Source organism: Martes martes (assembly GCF_963455335.1).
Source record: "Martes martes genome assembly, chromosome: 10".
Classification (NCBI taxonomy): Eukaryota; Metazoa; Chordata; class Mammalia; order Carnivora; family Mustelidae; genus Martes; species Martes martes.
Window position 1 is genome coordinate 13,469,788 of NC_137898.1, and position 12,765 is coordinate 13,482,552.

General features: G+C 36.9%; 1 protein-coding gene across 1 annotated transcript; it reads left to right on the forward strand.

The window, feature by feature from the left end:
* Window positions 1-4,482: 4,482 nt before the first annotated feature.
* On the forward strand, window positions 4,483-5,427 carry LOC308351068 (olfactory receptor 8U1-like; the record flags this gene model as incomplete). The annotated part of the gene is made up of 1 exon (XM_080816551.1): window positions 4,483-5,427. One exon carries the CDS (start codon window positions 4,483-4,485, stop codon window positions 5,425-5,427), a length of 945 nt encoding a protein of 314 aa, XP_080672677.1.
* Window positions 5,428-12,765: the final 7,338 nt, after the last annotated feature.

A 12,765-nucleotide genomic window follows, 5' to 3' on the forward strand; every position in this document is an offset into this window, starting at 1 on the left:
ACAAGAGCCCAGGACCTGACGGATTCCCTGGGGAATTCTACCAAACTTTCAAAGAAGAAATAACACCTATTCTCCTGAAGCTGTTTCAAAAAATTGAAGCAGAAGGAAAACTTCCAGACTCTTTTTTATGAAGCCGGCATTACCCTGATCCCCAAACCAGGTAAAGACCCCACCATAAAGGAGAATTTCAGACCAATATCCCTGATGAATATGGATGCTAAGATTCTCAACAAGATCCTAGCAAATAGGATGCAACAGCACATTAAAAAGATTATCCACCATGACCAGGTGGGATTCATCCCTGGGTTGCAAGGATGGTTCAACATTTTCACATCAATCAGTGTGATAGAACAAATCAGTAAGAGAAGAGAGAAGAACCACATGGTCCTCTCAATTGATGCAGAAAAGGCATTTGACAAAATCCAGCATCCGTTCCTGATTAAAACGCTTCAAAGTATAGGGATAGAGGGAACATTCCTGAACTTCATAAAATCTGTCTGTGAAAAACCCACGGCAAATATCATCCTCAATGGGAAAAAGCTCACAGCCTTCCCGTTGAGATCAGGAACACGACGAGGATGCCCACTCTCACCACTCTTGTTCAATATAGTATAAGAATTTTTTAAAGATGATTCATACTTGTCCTTAAAGCCAATTTCAAAAACTGACCCTCATAATCTACCATAAAAAGTAATTTTTAAAAAAATTAACTAATAAGGGCACCTGGGTGGCTTAGTGGGTTAAGTCTCTGCCTTGGGCTCAGGTCATGATCTCAGGGTCCTGGGATTGAGCCCCACAGTGGGCTCTCTGCTCAGTGGGGAGCCTCCTTCCGCTCCCTGCCCGCCTCCCTGCCTACTTGTGATCTCTCTCTCTGTCAAATAAATAAATAAAATCTTTTTAAAAATTAACTAATAGTATTTTAAGAGTTGGGAGAATCTTAGAGCAAAAACATTATACTAAAGGCAGAGCTATAGATATGCAGTTCTTCAAAAACAGGGAATCACAGCAATAGATCTTCAGTCTGCCTTGAGATCCCTGTTGACCACATACTATAGCTTTTCTGATAATCTTATGTGCATTTGAAGTAAGATCCTTTGGGACAGAGGCACTAATAAGTACATGTAGTCAGCTGCTATTCAAAGCCATTATGAGGAGAACCAGGAGTGCCTTCTACCTGGGTAGGTCAGAAGAGCATTTTTCTAAATGGCCAACATTGACTTACTGACTTGTAATAACATCCCTATAGCAGCTCAAGACAAGAATTTTAAAAATCAAATAGAGTATAATACGATGGACTAGATAAAAAAGGTTGGAGTATCTTTTGTATCATGAACAGTGTTTTCTCTGATTTTACATTAGTTGTATATGTATAATTCTTTTAGAGTTAAAAATATATTTTATATAATGTATCTTTTCCTTTTAGATTATATATTTATTGTATATGTATATATTTTATTTCATATATGTAATTTCTTTTTAGATTAAAAAAATAAAAATTCCAGTTTAGGATCTATTAGAAAATTTGGGAAAAATCAGGCCCATCATTTACTATATTATAATCTATCAAAACTGTGTTTCTGCATTAACAGTAGCTAAATATTTTACTCAGGATTAGCAGGGAGTATATTGGACAAAGGTCATCAAATATTTTCCAAAGCACTATCACATAAGAATAAGGGGAAGAAATAATCAAATATTATTATGATGATATTAATCTTTAGATTTTATTATTTATTTGAGAGAGGGCAAAGGTGGGGTGAAAGTGCAGAGAAGCAGGCTCCCCACTGAGCAGGGAGCCCAACTCTGGCCCCATGACCTGAGCATAAGGCAGACATTCAACTAACTGTACCATCCAGGTGCCCTATGATAATAGTCTTAAATTAGTTCACTCAACGTTAATATTTAATTCTTCACTACCTAACGTTTAGAGGAGACTGCATTAAGAAATGACAAAAAGCCAGCATGGCTCTCAACTGTAAGTGTCTAACTAACACCCAGCAAGGGAAGAGTTATGGAAAGAAATGGTTGTTATACATGTGGCAAGACCTATAAATGAATCATGTCTAAAGGGATTCTAGAACAAAAATATGAAATATGTTAGCATGGGAAGTAGCTCTTCACAGAATAGATGATGTTTATTAACAGGCCTTAAGGATAAATGAATTTCCCTTCATCATTTCTCTTGTGGAGCAGAGTACTAGGAACAGCAAGAGCAAAGCAAAGAAGCATGGAAAGGCATGATATTGACAAGTGCAGACCAATACAATACAAAGTAAAGTGGTTTGTATGTATAAATGTCAGAGTTTTCTGTTTCAGAAGTAGAGCAAAACAATTAAGAAGAAAAAAGGACCAGAAAAGTAAAGGGAATTTGAATAAAGCTTTCTTTCTTTCCACTCTAGTCGATTGCCTCATCTCTGGCTGCTCTGTCTTCAGACAGTAGTGCCTGGAAATCAATGGTTCTCAACATATGTTATTGGAAGAGACAATGAGTGAATTGTCATAGGCTTCTAAGGGAGTGGCAGTTGGACATAATCAAGAGAAGGATAGAATGTGCACAGTCTTGCTCATACATCAGGGCAGGAGGTATTGCTTAGGTCTGTTTGTAGGTGAGTTACTTATCGACTGAGGTTGGTGAAAATAGTGATGGCGTGTGTTGTGCCAGAGTGTAGCTTTTGAAGCTGTGTTGTAAGTACTACTAGATCATGGTTCACTTTTTAGAATCTTCACCAAGATTATTTTGAATAATTAGAATAAAACAGATTCTAGTAGAACACAAAAGAATGTGCAACATAAGCATATGCTGAGTCTTGAGACTATTATTCTGGATATGTTTATAAGCTCTATGACATCATGTGACAAGATTTGTTTTCATTTCTCAGGTGTAAGAGTTGGAAAGAGAGACAGAAACAGAGAGATAAAAAGAGAGAGAGAGAAGGAAAAGAGGAGAGAGATGACATTAATAGTAAGAATATGATTCTATAATTTTTATGCCTTACTAAGATAAATTTCCATAAATTTTAGATACTCAATAATTCAATTACAAAAGTCAAGCATATGAAAATCAATCACTAATGCCAAGAACTACCTGTCCCCTTCTTCTGACTTAGGTAATGTCATTATCTGCATTTTACAGATTAAATTTAAGATTAAATACCCAGTGATTAAAAATTAGCAGAATTATATAGATGCACACATAGAGAGATCTAACTTGGTTAGTTCCATGGGCAATGCACAATAATACTTTCTATTTCAAAATAATAAATCACATTAATTATAAATCCTTCAAAAAAGAAAAAAAGAAATTTAGGTAAAATGAATAAGAAAAATAGAGATCCATTTTAAAGTAAGAAAAAGAAAATGAATATATGAGACACAATTCAAATCTATGTTCCCTTAATAAAAGATAAGCAAATTGAAAGAAATATAAGCTGACTTATAGAGACATAGATTTCCAAATCCCTTGAAAAGGATCAATTTATAAACTATTATAATTTATAATATGTAGCTTATTATAAGTGATATGATTATTACATAATATATAATGTAGACTATATTAAATATATTACATATGTTAACATAACATAGGTTATAGTAAAATATAATATACCTTATGTTATAAAATTTGAGAGGGTCCATTACCTATGTTCATGTAGGTACATGCTTCAGAGATAAAGATGTTTGTGCACTATATGTAGCAAGCAAAATTTAAAAATAATAATGAGATAAGGACTCCTGAGTCAAAAACATCTGGGTGTGAAATCTAAATAACTGTATTCAGACCAGCTATCTGCTTTTGTTTCAGGTGTTAACTGTTTCAATTTCTTCTTCCTCACTTGTAAGGTGGGCATAATAATATGGTTTTTACATAAAGGTTTAATGAGCTCAAATGTGGCCAGTAAATACCTCATTGTACCTTCCATACTTACCCATCTTCAGTATTTGAATTAGTAACATAACTATGAAGATTATTTTGCAACCTAGAAGGGCCTTTAAGCAATAAATTATCAAAGTAAAATAGAAAACACAGTGTTTTCACGAGCACTGGGACACTGGGGACTTGTTTCTGCACAGGTAGAATGACAGATCTGTCAGGGTGATGCCACTACAGAAGAGTTATGTTGCTTTATGTTATTAATGTTAATATGTTTCCCATAAAAACAATAACTTACACATTTCCACAGGTTACATTATAATTTTGAATAGCTTAATGCACAAGACCTTTGAACAGAAACCAGGAAAATGTGAACTTTTCCATGGGTCCCACCTTTGTATACACACTGCATTTGAGGAGAGAAATAGGCTGTTCCCATATATACCTCTTTCTGTTCTCCATCTCATTCGCAGAATCTCAAAATGCTAACAATCCCTACATTAGCAATGAAGCCTCTTTACAACATATGAAAGTAAAAACTACTACTTATTGGAATGTCAACTTGAATTTAACTCTTTTCTCACTTCCTTATGCAGATGTCTTGGAAAGATATGGCTCAGATAAATTGCACCCACGTAAAGGACTTCATTCTCATGGGCCTCACAGATCAAAAGGAATTAAAGATGCCCTTCTTTGTGCTTTTCTTATCTATCTACCTTTTCACAGTAGCAGGCAACCTAAGTTTGATCTTAGTCATTAGAACAGACTCCAGACTCAACACACCCATGTACTTCTTTCTTAGCAACCTAGCTTTTGTCGATTTCTGTTACTCTTCTGTCATTACACCCAAAATGCTTGGAAACTTCTTATACAAACAAAATGTTATCTCCTTCAATGCATGTGCTGCTCAGTTAGGCTGTTTCCTCACGTTCATGGTATCTGAGTGCTTGCTGCTGGCGTCCATGGCCTATGACCGCTATGTGGCCATTTGTAACCCTCTCCTCTACATGGTTGTAATGTCCCCAGGAATCTGCATTCAGCTTGTGGCTGTCCCCTACAGCTATAGCTTCCTGATGGCACTGTTTCATACCATCCTCACCTTTCGTCTCTCCTACTGTCACTCCAATATCATCAATCATTTCTATTGTGATGACATGCCTCTCCTCAGGCTAACCTACTCAGACACTCACTTCAAACAGCTTTGGATCTTTGCCTGTGCTGGGATCACGTCCATTTCCTCTGTTCTGATTGTCTTTGTCTCCTACATGTTTATTATTTCTGCCATCCTGAGGATGCGCTCAACTGAGGGCAGGCGCAAGGCTTTCTCCACATGTGGCTCTCACATGCTGGCAGTCACCATATACTATGGGACCCTCATCTTTATGTACTTACAGCCAAGCTCAAACCATTCCCTAGACACAGACAAAATGGCCTCCGTCTTCTACACAGTGATCATTCCCATGTTGAACCCCTTAATCTACAGCCTCAGGAACAAGGATGTAAAAGATGCCCTGAAAAAAGTTATCATCAGTAGAAACCAGGCTTTGTTTTTATAAAATATGAAAAAAAAAAAAAAGAAATGAAAAAATCAAAGTCAACTTTCCTTCACAATCTGATTTTTTCCTTGATTAACTAAACTAGTAGAATGTGTTGAGTCCCATTGGTGGTCAATAAACATTTGCTCACTGCAAAATAGTATCACTCTCTGAATTCTTTGTAAATAAGTGTGACATAGAATTAAAATTTATATGTAGAAAGTACCAGAAATACTTAAATCATGTTTTTTTCTCAAATGAAACAATATGTACATTACTTTTTTATGTCATCTGATAGCTACATAACTAGATAATGGCCAAGATCAGACAGAAGTGTAGACAGCTCAAACAGCTGGTTTAGGATCATAAGAGTGCTTTTATATTTATGAGTGCTTCAGTAATATATTCCAAATTAAATACCAAGAGAAAACTATAAGCCAGTGGTGTCAACTGTGAGTGATTTTCATTTGGCAATGTATGGAAATATCATTGATTTTGACCATGACAACATGGCATAAAGGAAGACCATTTGTACCTAGAAGATCAAGGCTGAGGATGATACTAATCACCTACAATGTACAGGCAAGTCCCTCACACAAGAAAACTGATCGAATCCAAAAAGCTAATAGTATCAATTGAGAAAGCCTGTCCTAAGCAATTGTTTCTGAAACAATTGTTGTAGAGTTATTATTCAGGTCAATGTGGTAAAGAGTGTTTTTCGAGTCTTCTTCTATAGCCTTGATAATTTTCTTTTTATTTACTCAATCAATTGTTGAGTGTTATTAAATCCCAGTTAAATTATGTTTTAATGTTCTTCTCTGCCCATTTTATTTCATATGTTTTGGGGAGCCTTTGTAAGTTATACATGAATTCATAATTGCTAAATTTTCTGTTTTTGTTTTTGTTTTTTTTTTTCCATACTATCATTATTACACACACCCCTTTGTTTTTGGCACCATTTCTTATCTTAAAGTCTATTTTTTTTTTTTTTACTTTAATAAAAGCCATCCAGATTGAACTGGACAGTTCAACATTCTTCCCAATTAATACAGGGCAGCCAAGATCCCTCAACCTTCTGCTCTCAAAGTTATATACCTAACCCATCAAAGTGATCAGCACATAAAGGGACCTTCCACATTAAAAGATGCACCTGGTTTAAGGCACTTGTTATTTAGGATTTAAATATCACCATAATTTTTGTCTTAAAATTACTTCTTTAGTAAAATGTATCTGCAATGGATACAATCAGCGCTGCTTCTGTGAACCATCTTTGGTTTGTTCTCAAACTTAAGCAAGCATTTTGAAAGTCTCATTAAAACACAGATTGCTGGGTCAAATCCCCAGAGTTGCTGATTCAGTAGTTCTCTTGGGGAGCCAAAGAATTTGCATTTCCAACAAGTTCCCAAAGTGGCTTGATGCTGCTTGTCCAGGACCACACTTTTATAACTACTGCCTCATGTGATCCCTTTACCTTATTTGCATGGTGTTTTCCCTGTCTCAAGATGGAGAATGATATCAGGTTTTGTGAAGATGTTTTGCCTGCCTTCCAGGTGACCATGAAGTTATTGGGAATTTACATCCTGCAAGGGATACACCTTAGCCAATTACTGCTATATGCACAGGAGTATAAACACTCAAGTTCCTTAGCCTATTCATTAGAGCAACTGCAAAGTGTGACCTACCCTGTTTCCAAAACTCTTCCATGGAATCTAATTGAAGTTTCTATTATGGGATTTTGGTACTGCACCCATGCTTGATCTATTTCCTTCCCAGGAGCCTCACTTCCAACTCAACTCAATGACTGCCCTTGGGAATAATGCCTAATAAATTACATTTATACAAATTACTGACTCAGTGTCTTGTGGTGAGCCCTGTGCCTGAAAGAGGTTAATCTGATCGAGCAAAAGGCTCTCAGGTCACCAACCTGATTGAGCAAAGGTTCTCAGAGCCCCTTCAGCCAGGACACCACACCAGGTGCACAGTCTATAAACGGCTGCCTGCATCTTTTCCCGATTGGCAGAGGAACAAGGTCTGCGGTTTGGCATTGCCAGTAACACAGTTGTGTTTATCTTATACAACCTTGAACTAGGACGCTCTGGCTTTTATTAACACAAGCTCAGCAGCCCAGAAATGGTAGTCAAGGTCAAGTCACATTGCTGTGATTAAGTAAGCTTACAAAAGAATGAACTAATAAACGCTATGTGGCATTCTGTGGATAATCATCCTGGTGTCCCTCTCGTCTTCATTAGCATTCCTTGCCCCTTGGCCCTGACACCCTTGCCGCGCCGGCCACGACAGTGTCTCCTTTTTGGGAAACTCAACTTAAGATGGTTTTATAATTTCTGTACGCTATATCATTTGTACAATTTGGCAGAAAACAATGCCTCTTTGATAACAAGTTATCTTGAAACATGAAAATTGTTTGACATTTGTCACTGTCAGCATGCTGAGTCTTTCTGGAGAGTTTCCAGTACTTCTTATCACAAAATAGGCTCGGATGATTAAAGACAAAACTGAAAAAAAATAAAAGCCTGACTAATTCTTCAGGATTTATAGGCAGGTCTAGTTTATTGTTAGCCACAAAACTCTGGATCCCTTTTCTTCTAGGAGAAGGAAGACAAATGAATAGATGTCAATGTCAGCGGGTGTGAACCTGACTCTTCATAGACCCACTAGTAAAATTACTTTTGGAAATCCATTATTTCCCTCTCATTGGAAAATGATGGGGTTGTACTAAGCATATGGCTTTAATTTGTTTTCTTTTACAAAATTACTTTGGTCACAAATGAATTATTATAATAATAGCCCTGTTCTTATTAATAATAACAACAATACCGTTTATGGCTCCTCTGATTGAATGGGATGGAAGCATAAAGATTGGCCCTATTGTTCTTCTTAACACATTTTCTAAGCATATTCCTTCAGGCCACTCAACAACACTGGAGCCCTCTCTGCAGAATCAGATGACTATTCAAAGCACTGTCTGAAAACTACAGATCTAAATATAGTCTATAGTCCCCTGTAGCCCATAATTCTCTGATTTCCACTTTCTCACAGGCATCTCAAAAGTTTGACTTTGCCAATGGAAGTCTCTCTCGCCAGTACTGCACCTGACCCCTGTCTGTGGCTCCTCCGTTCCTTAAAACAACCATGTCCACTTGTACCTCCACTAATAAGCAGTTTTATGAGCTGCAGTAGTACTCATGAGGACCTGGAGTTCACCAGGGCTTCTATTGCTTTGCAATTGTAAAATCTAACTTAAAAATGACATTTCATTGCTTGGAAAATTGGAGATCTGAATGGCTAACGTTGCTTGGAAAATGGTTGCTCTTTCCAAAGTGTTAAGAAGTATATCTTCTCTTCAGTAATGCTGCTAGGGAAAACATAGAATTAGAAAAATTGTTGTGTGGGTTTGATTTAAAATTTGATCTCACATATTATTGAAATAAATGAAGTTTTAACCGTGTGTTTGGAGATCCAGTGTTTCCACTGTCATCAGTTTTTGCAGATTTTCTTTTTTCATTAGAGAGAGAGAGCGCGCACCAGCAGAGGGGAGATGCAGAGGGAGAAGGAGAAGCAGATTCCTTGCTGAGCAAGGAGCCGGATGAAGGGCTGGATCCCAGAACCTGGAGATCATGACTTGAGCCAAAGGCATACACTTAACCGTCTGAGCCACCTAGGCAGCCCTCCACTGTCATCATTTACCATAATTTGTTATAATTTGTTCCATAATATGAGGAAATTTCTAAACAACTATGTTAATATATTTATTTCTCAGAGGCTCAACCCCAACTTCTCCCAGATCACTCTGTTGTTATAATTTGAGAAGGAATGTGGGACAAATTAGTCCTAATGGTACTTTCTCATGGGAGATGCCATGAAACCTTTCAAGTTCTCTAGAGCTTCCACAGGAGGATCAAAGGAGAAAAAGAAAAGAGAGACTCCCCAATCCTCTATGTAATTTTTATTTATTTGTCTATTTATTTATTTATTTATTTATTTATTTATTTATTTATTTTAATGGTGTTATTTTAGCCAACATAAAATACATCATTAGTTTTTGATGCAGTGTTCCAAGATTCATTGTTTATGTACAAAACCCAGTGTTCCGTGCAATACGTGCCCTCCTTAATCCCCACCACCAGGCTCACCCTCCCCTCTAAAACCCTCTACATAATTTTGAGGAAAGTTTTTCCATTGGAGGATTGGAGAGAGCTCTGTGTATATATTCAGCTAAACATGAGTTCATTATGACATCTTTCACTCTAAGGCAGTACCACAAGATTCATTCCAGACTTAAGGTTATGCTTACCTATAAGGTTCTCTCCAACAGTGAGAAACCTAGACCCTTCCAATTAAAGAAAACATTTAATTCTTTGTTCAGGTCTAATATACTATGCCAATTTCATAATTGTGAACTAGAACCCCCATGAGAAACAAATTTGTAAACTAGAATACAGAGTTTATATACAGTTCCTTTTGTCTATAATTTCAGTTTCTAATCAAAACACCATTGTCCAAAGTTACATTGGCCAGTTGATCCCACACTTCAGTGTGGTTATATCATATATTTACAGTAGAGTTAGATGCATTTGTCAGAGTATGCATTTTTTCCTGTTATCTGCCAACAGTCTCCTTAATTTTTATTTGTTTACATATAAAATTTACTTGTTATGTTCCATGGTGCTATGCATTTTTCACAAATGATGCGAATGCATAGAGCCAAGGAACCACCCTCTTAGTGACATGCAGAACAGATCCTTCTGTTTGGAAGTTTCCCCGGGTGTCTCCTAGTTGCTGTCCCCTCCCCACAAATTTGATCAACTAATTTGAACTCTTACTTAAAGATTTAAGAATTGAGGGAATTTTTTTGTTTTGCTTTAATCTTTCTGCAGTGAATTTGAATAAATATGAAAAAATGCAAAAAAAAAGTGGGAAGATGAAACATTCACTGGGAAGAGCCTTTTATAACATATATAAAAATAATGTTTATTTTATTTAAAAACTAATATTTACATAACATTATATAAATACAATGATAACAAATCACAATGAATAACTTCTCTTCATTGTCATTTGAATTCAATCTATTTTATTTATATGCATGAACTTAATTAGAAGATGCCTTAGTTTTTGTTCTAACATCCTAATCCCAGGTACTTTGCCAAGGCATTTTATCACAACTTATAAACAAGAACAGGGCATTTGCTATCTGTATTAAGTACGTTTGCCAGCTTAAAACAAAATTAAGTACTGATTATTCATAGACTATTTAATATTTCAAACATAGTTCTTGCTTACACATGTATTCTAATTAACACTGACACAATGTGATCATGTCAGGCTACGATCCTTAGGGAATTGCTTCTTTTTAGTCTTCAGTGAACGAGATATGCTAATACCTCACTCACAAATAATATTAAATACCTCATCACCACCACCACCACCACTATACTGAAGCCCAGAGTTATAGTCCTTGGTGATATAAACCTCTCCCTGTTTAAGACCCCAGGCATTTGCACCAAATGTCTTACTGACCTTTTCATTTACAACTTTTAAGGTTACTGTTTATACTGTGTATAATTTCAGTTGTATTTTTTACCTCCTGTCTATTTGATACCTCTAAAAGATACATTTGAGAAATCTGACACATCCTCAGTTAAATGCTGGCCTCCGATGCTTTATATTTTTAAAAAGGAAATAATTCCATAATCCCCCCCCAAAAAAAATTTTTTGCAGTATCAAGGATTATTTTGTTTCCACAAAGATGCTGCTTTTGTCCTCTCAAGCTGTAACAAAATCCATAAACTGAGTGGCTTAACCATCAGATATTTATTTTTTCATAGTTCTGAAGGCTAGAAAGTCTAAGATCAATCTTCTGATCAATTTGGTTCCTGGTGGGAACTATCTTCTAGGCTTGTTGATGACCACTAGCTTGTTGTTTGTTTGCATGATGCCCTCTTTTTTAGCATGTGTAGGGGGAGGAGGAAGTACTCCCCTGTCTCTTCTTACAAGGACACTAATCCGTCATCTAATTCTAATCACCTTCCAAAGGCCCCATCTGCACAGCAAAAGAAACAGTCAACAAAACAAAGAGGCAACCCACAGAATGGGAGAAGATATTTGCAAATGGCAGTACAGACAAAAGGTTTTTATCCAGGATCTATAAAAAATTCCTCAAACTCAACACACACAAAACAGACAATCATATTAAAAAATGGGCAGAAGAGGGATGTCCGGGTGGCTCAGTTGGTTGGTCAGCTGCCTTCGGCTCGGGTCATGATCCCGGGGTCCTGGAATCGAGTCCCACATCAGGCTCCTTGCTCGGCAGGGAGCCTGCTTCTCCCTCTGCCTCTGCCTGCCTCTCTGTCTGCCTGTGCTCACTCTCTCTGACAAATAAATAAATAAAATCTTAAAAAATAATAAAAAAATAAAAATAAATAAAAAATGGGCAGAAGATATGAACAGACACTTCTCCAATGAAGACACACAAATGGCTATCAGACACATGAAAAAATGTTCATCATCACTAGCCATCAGGGAGATTCAAATCAAAACCACATTGAGATACCACCTTACACCAGTTAGAATGGCCAAAATTGGCAAGACAGGAAACAACGTGTGTTGGAGAGGATGTGGGAAAGGGGAACCCTCTTATACTGTTGGTGGGAATGCAAACTGGTGTAGCCACTTTGGAGAACAGTGTGGAGATTCCTCAAGAAGTTAAAAATAGAGCTTCCCTATGACCCTGCAATTGCACTACTGGGTATTTACCCCAAAGATACAGATGTAGTGAAAAGAAGGGCCATCTGTACCCCAATGTTTATAGCAGCAATGGCCACGGTCGCCAAACTGTGGAAAGAACCAAGATGCCCTTCTATGGATGAATGGATAAGGAAGATGTGGTCCATATACACTATGGAGTATTATGCCTCCATCAGAAAGGACGAATACCCAACTTTTGTAGCAACATGGACAGGACTGGAAGAGATTATGCTGAGTGAGATAAGTCAAGCAGAGAGAGTCGAGTATCATATGGTTTCACTTATTTGTGGAACATAACAAATAATATAGAGGACAAGGGGAGATGGAGAGAAGGGAGTTGAGGGAAATTGGAAGGGGAAGTGAACCATGAGAGACTATGGACTCTAAAAAACAACCTGAGGGTTTGAAGGGGTGGGGGGTGGGAGGTTGGGGGAACCAGGTGGTGGGCACAAATTGCATGGAGCACTGGGTGTGGTGAAAAAATAATGAATACTGTTACGCTGAAAATAAATAAAAAATTAAAAAAAATAAAAAAAATTAAATTAAATTAAATTAAAAACAAAAACAAAAACAAAAAAAAAACAAAGGCCCCAT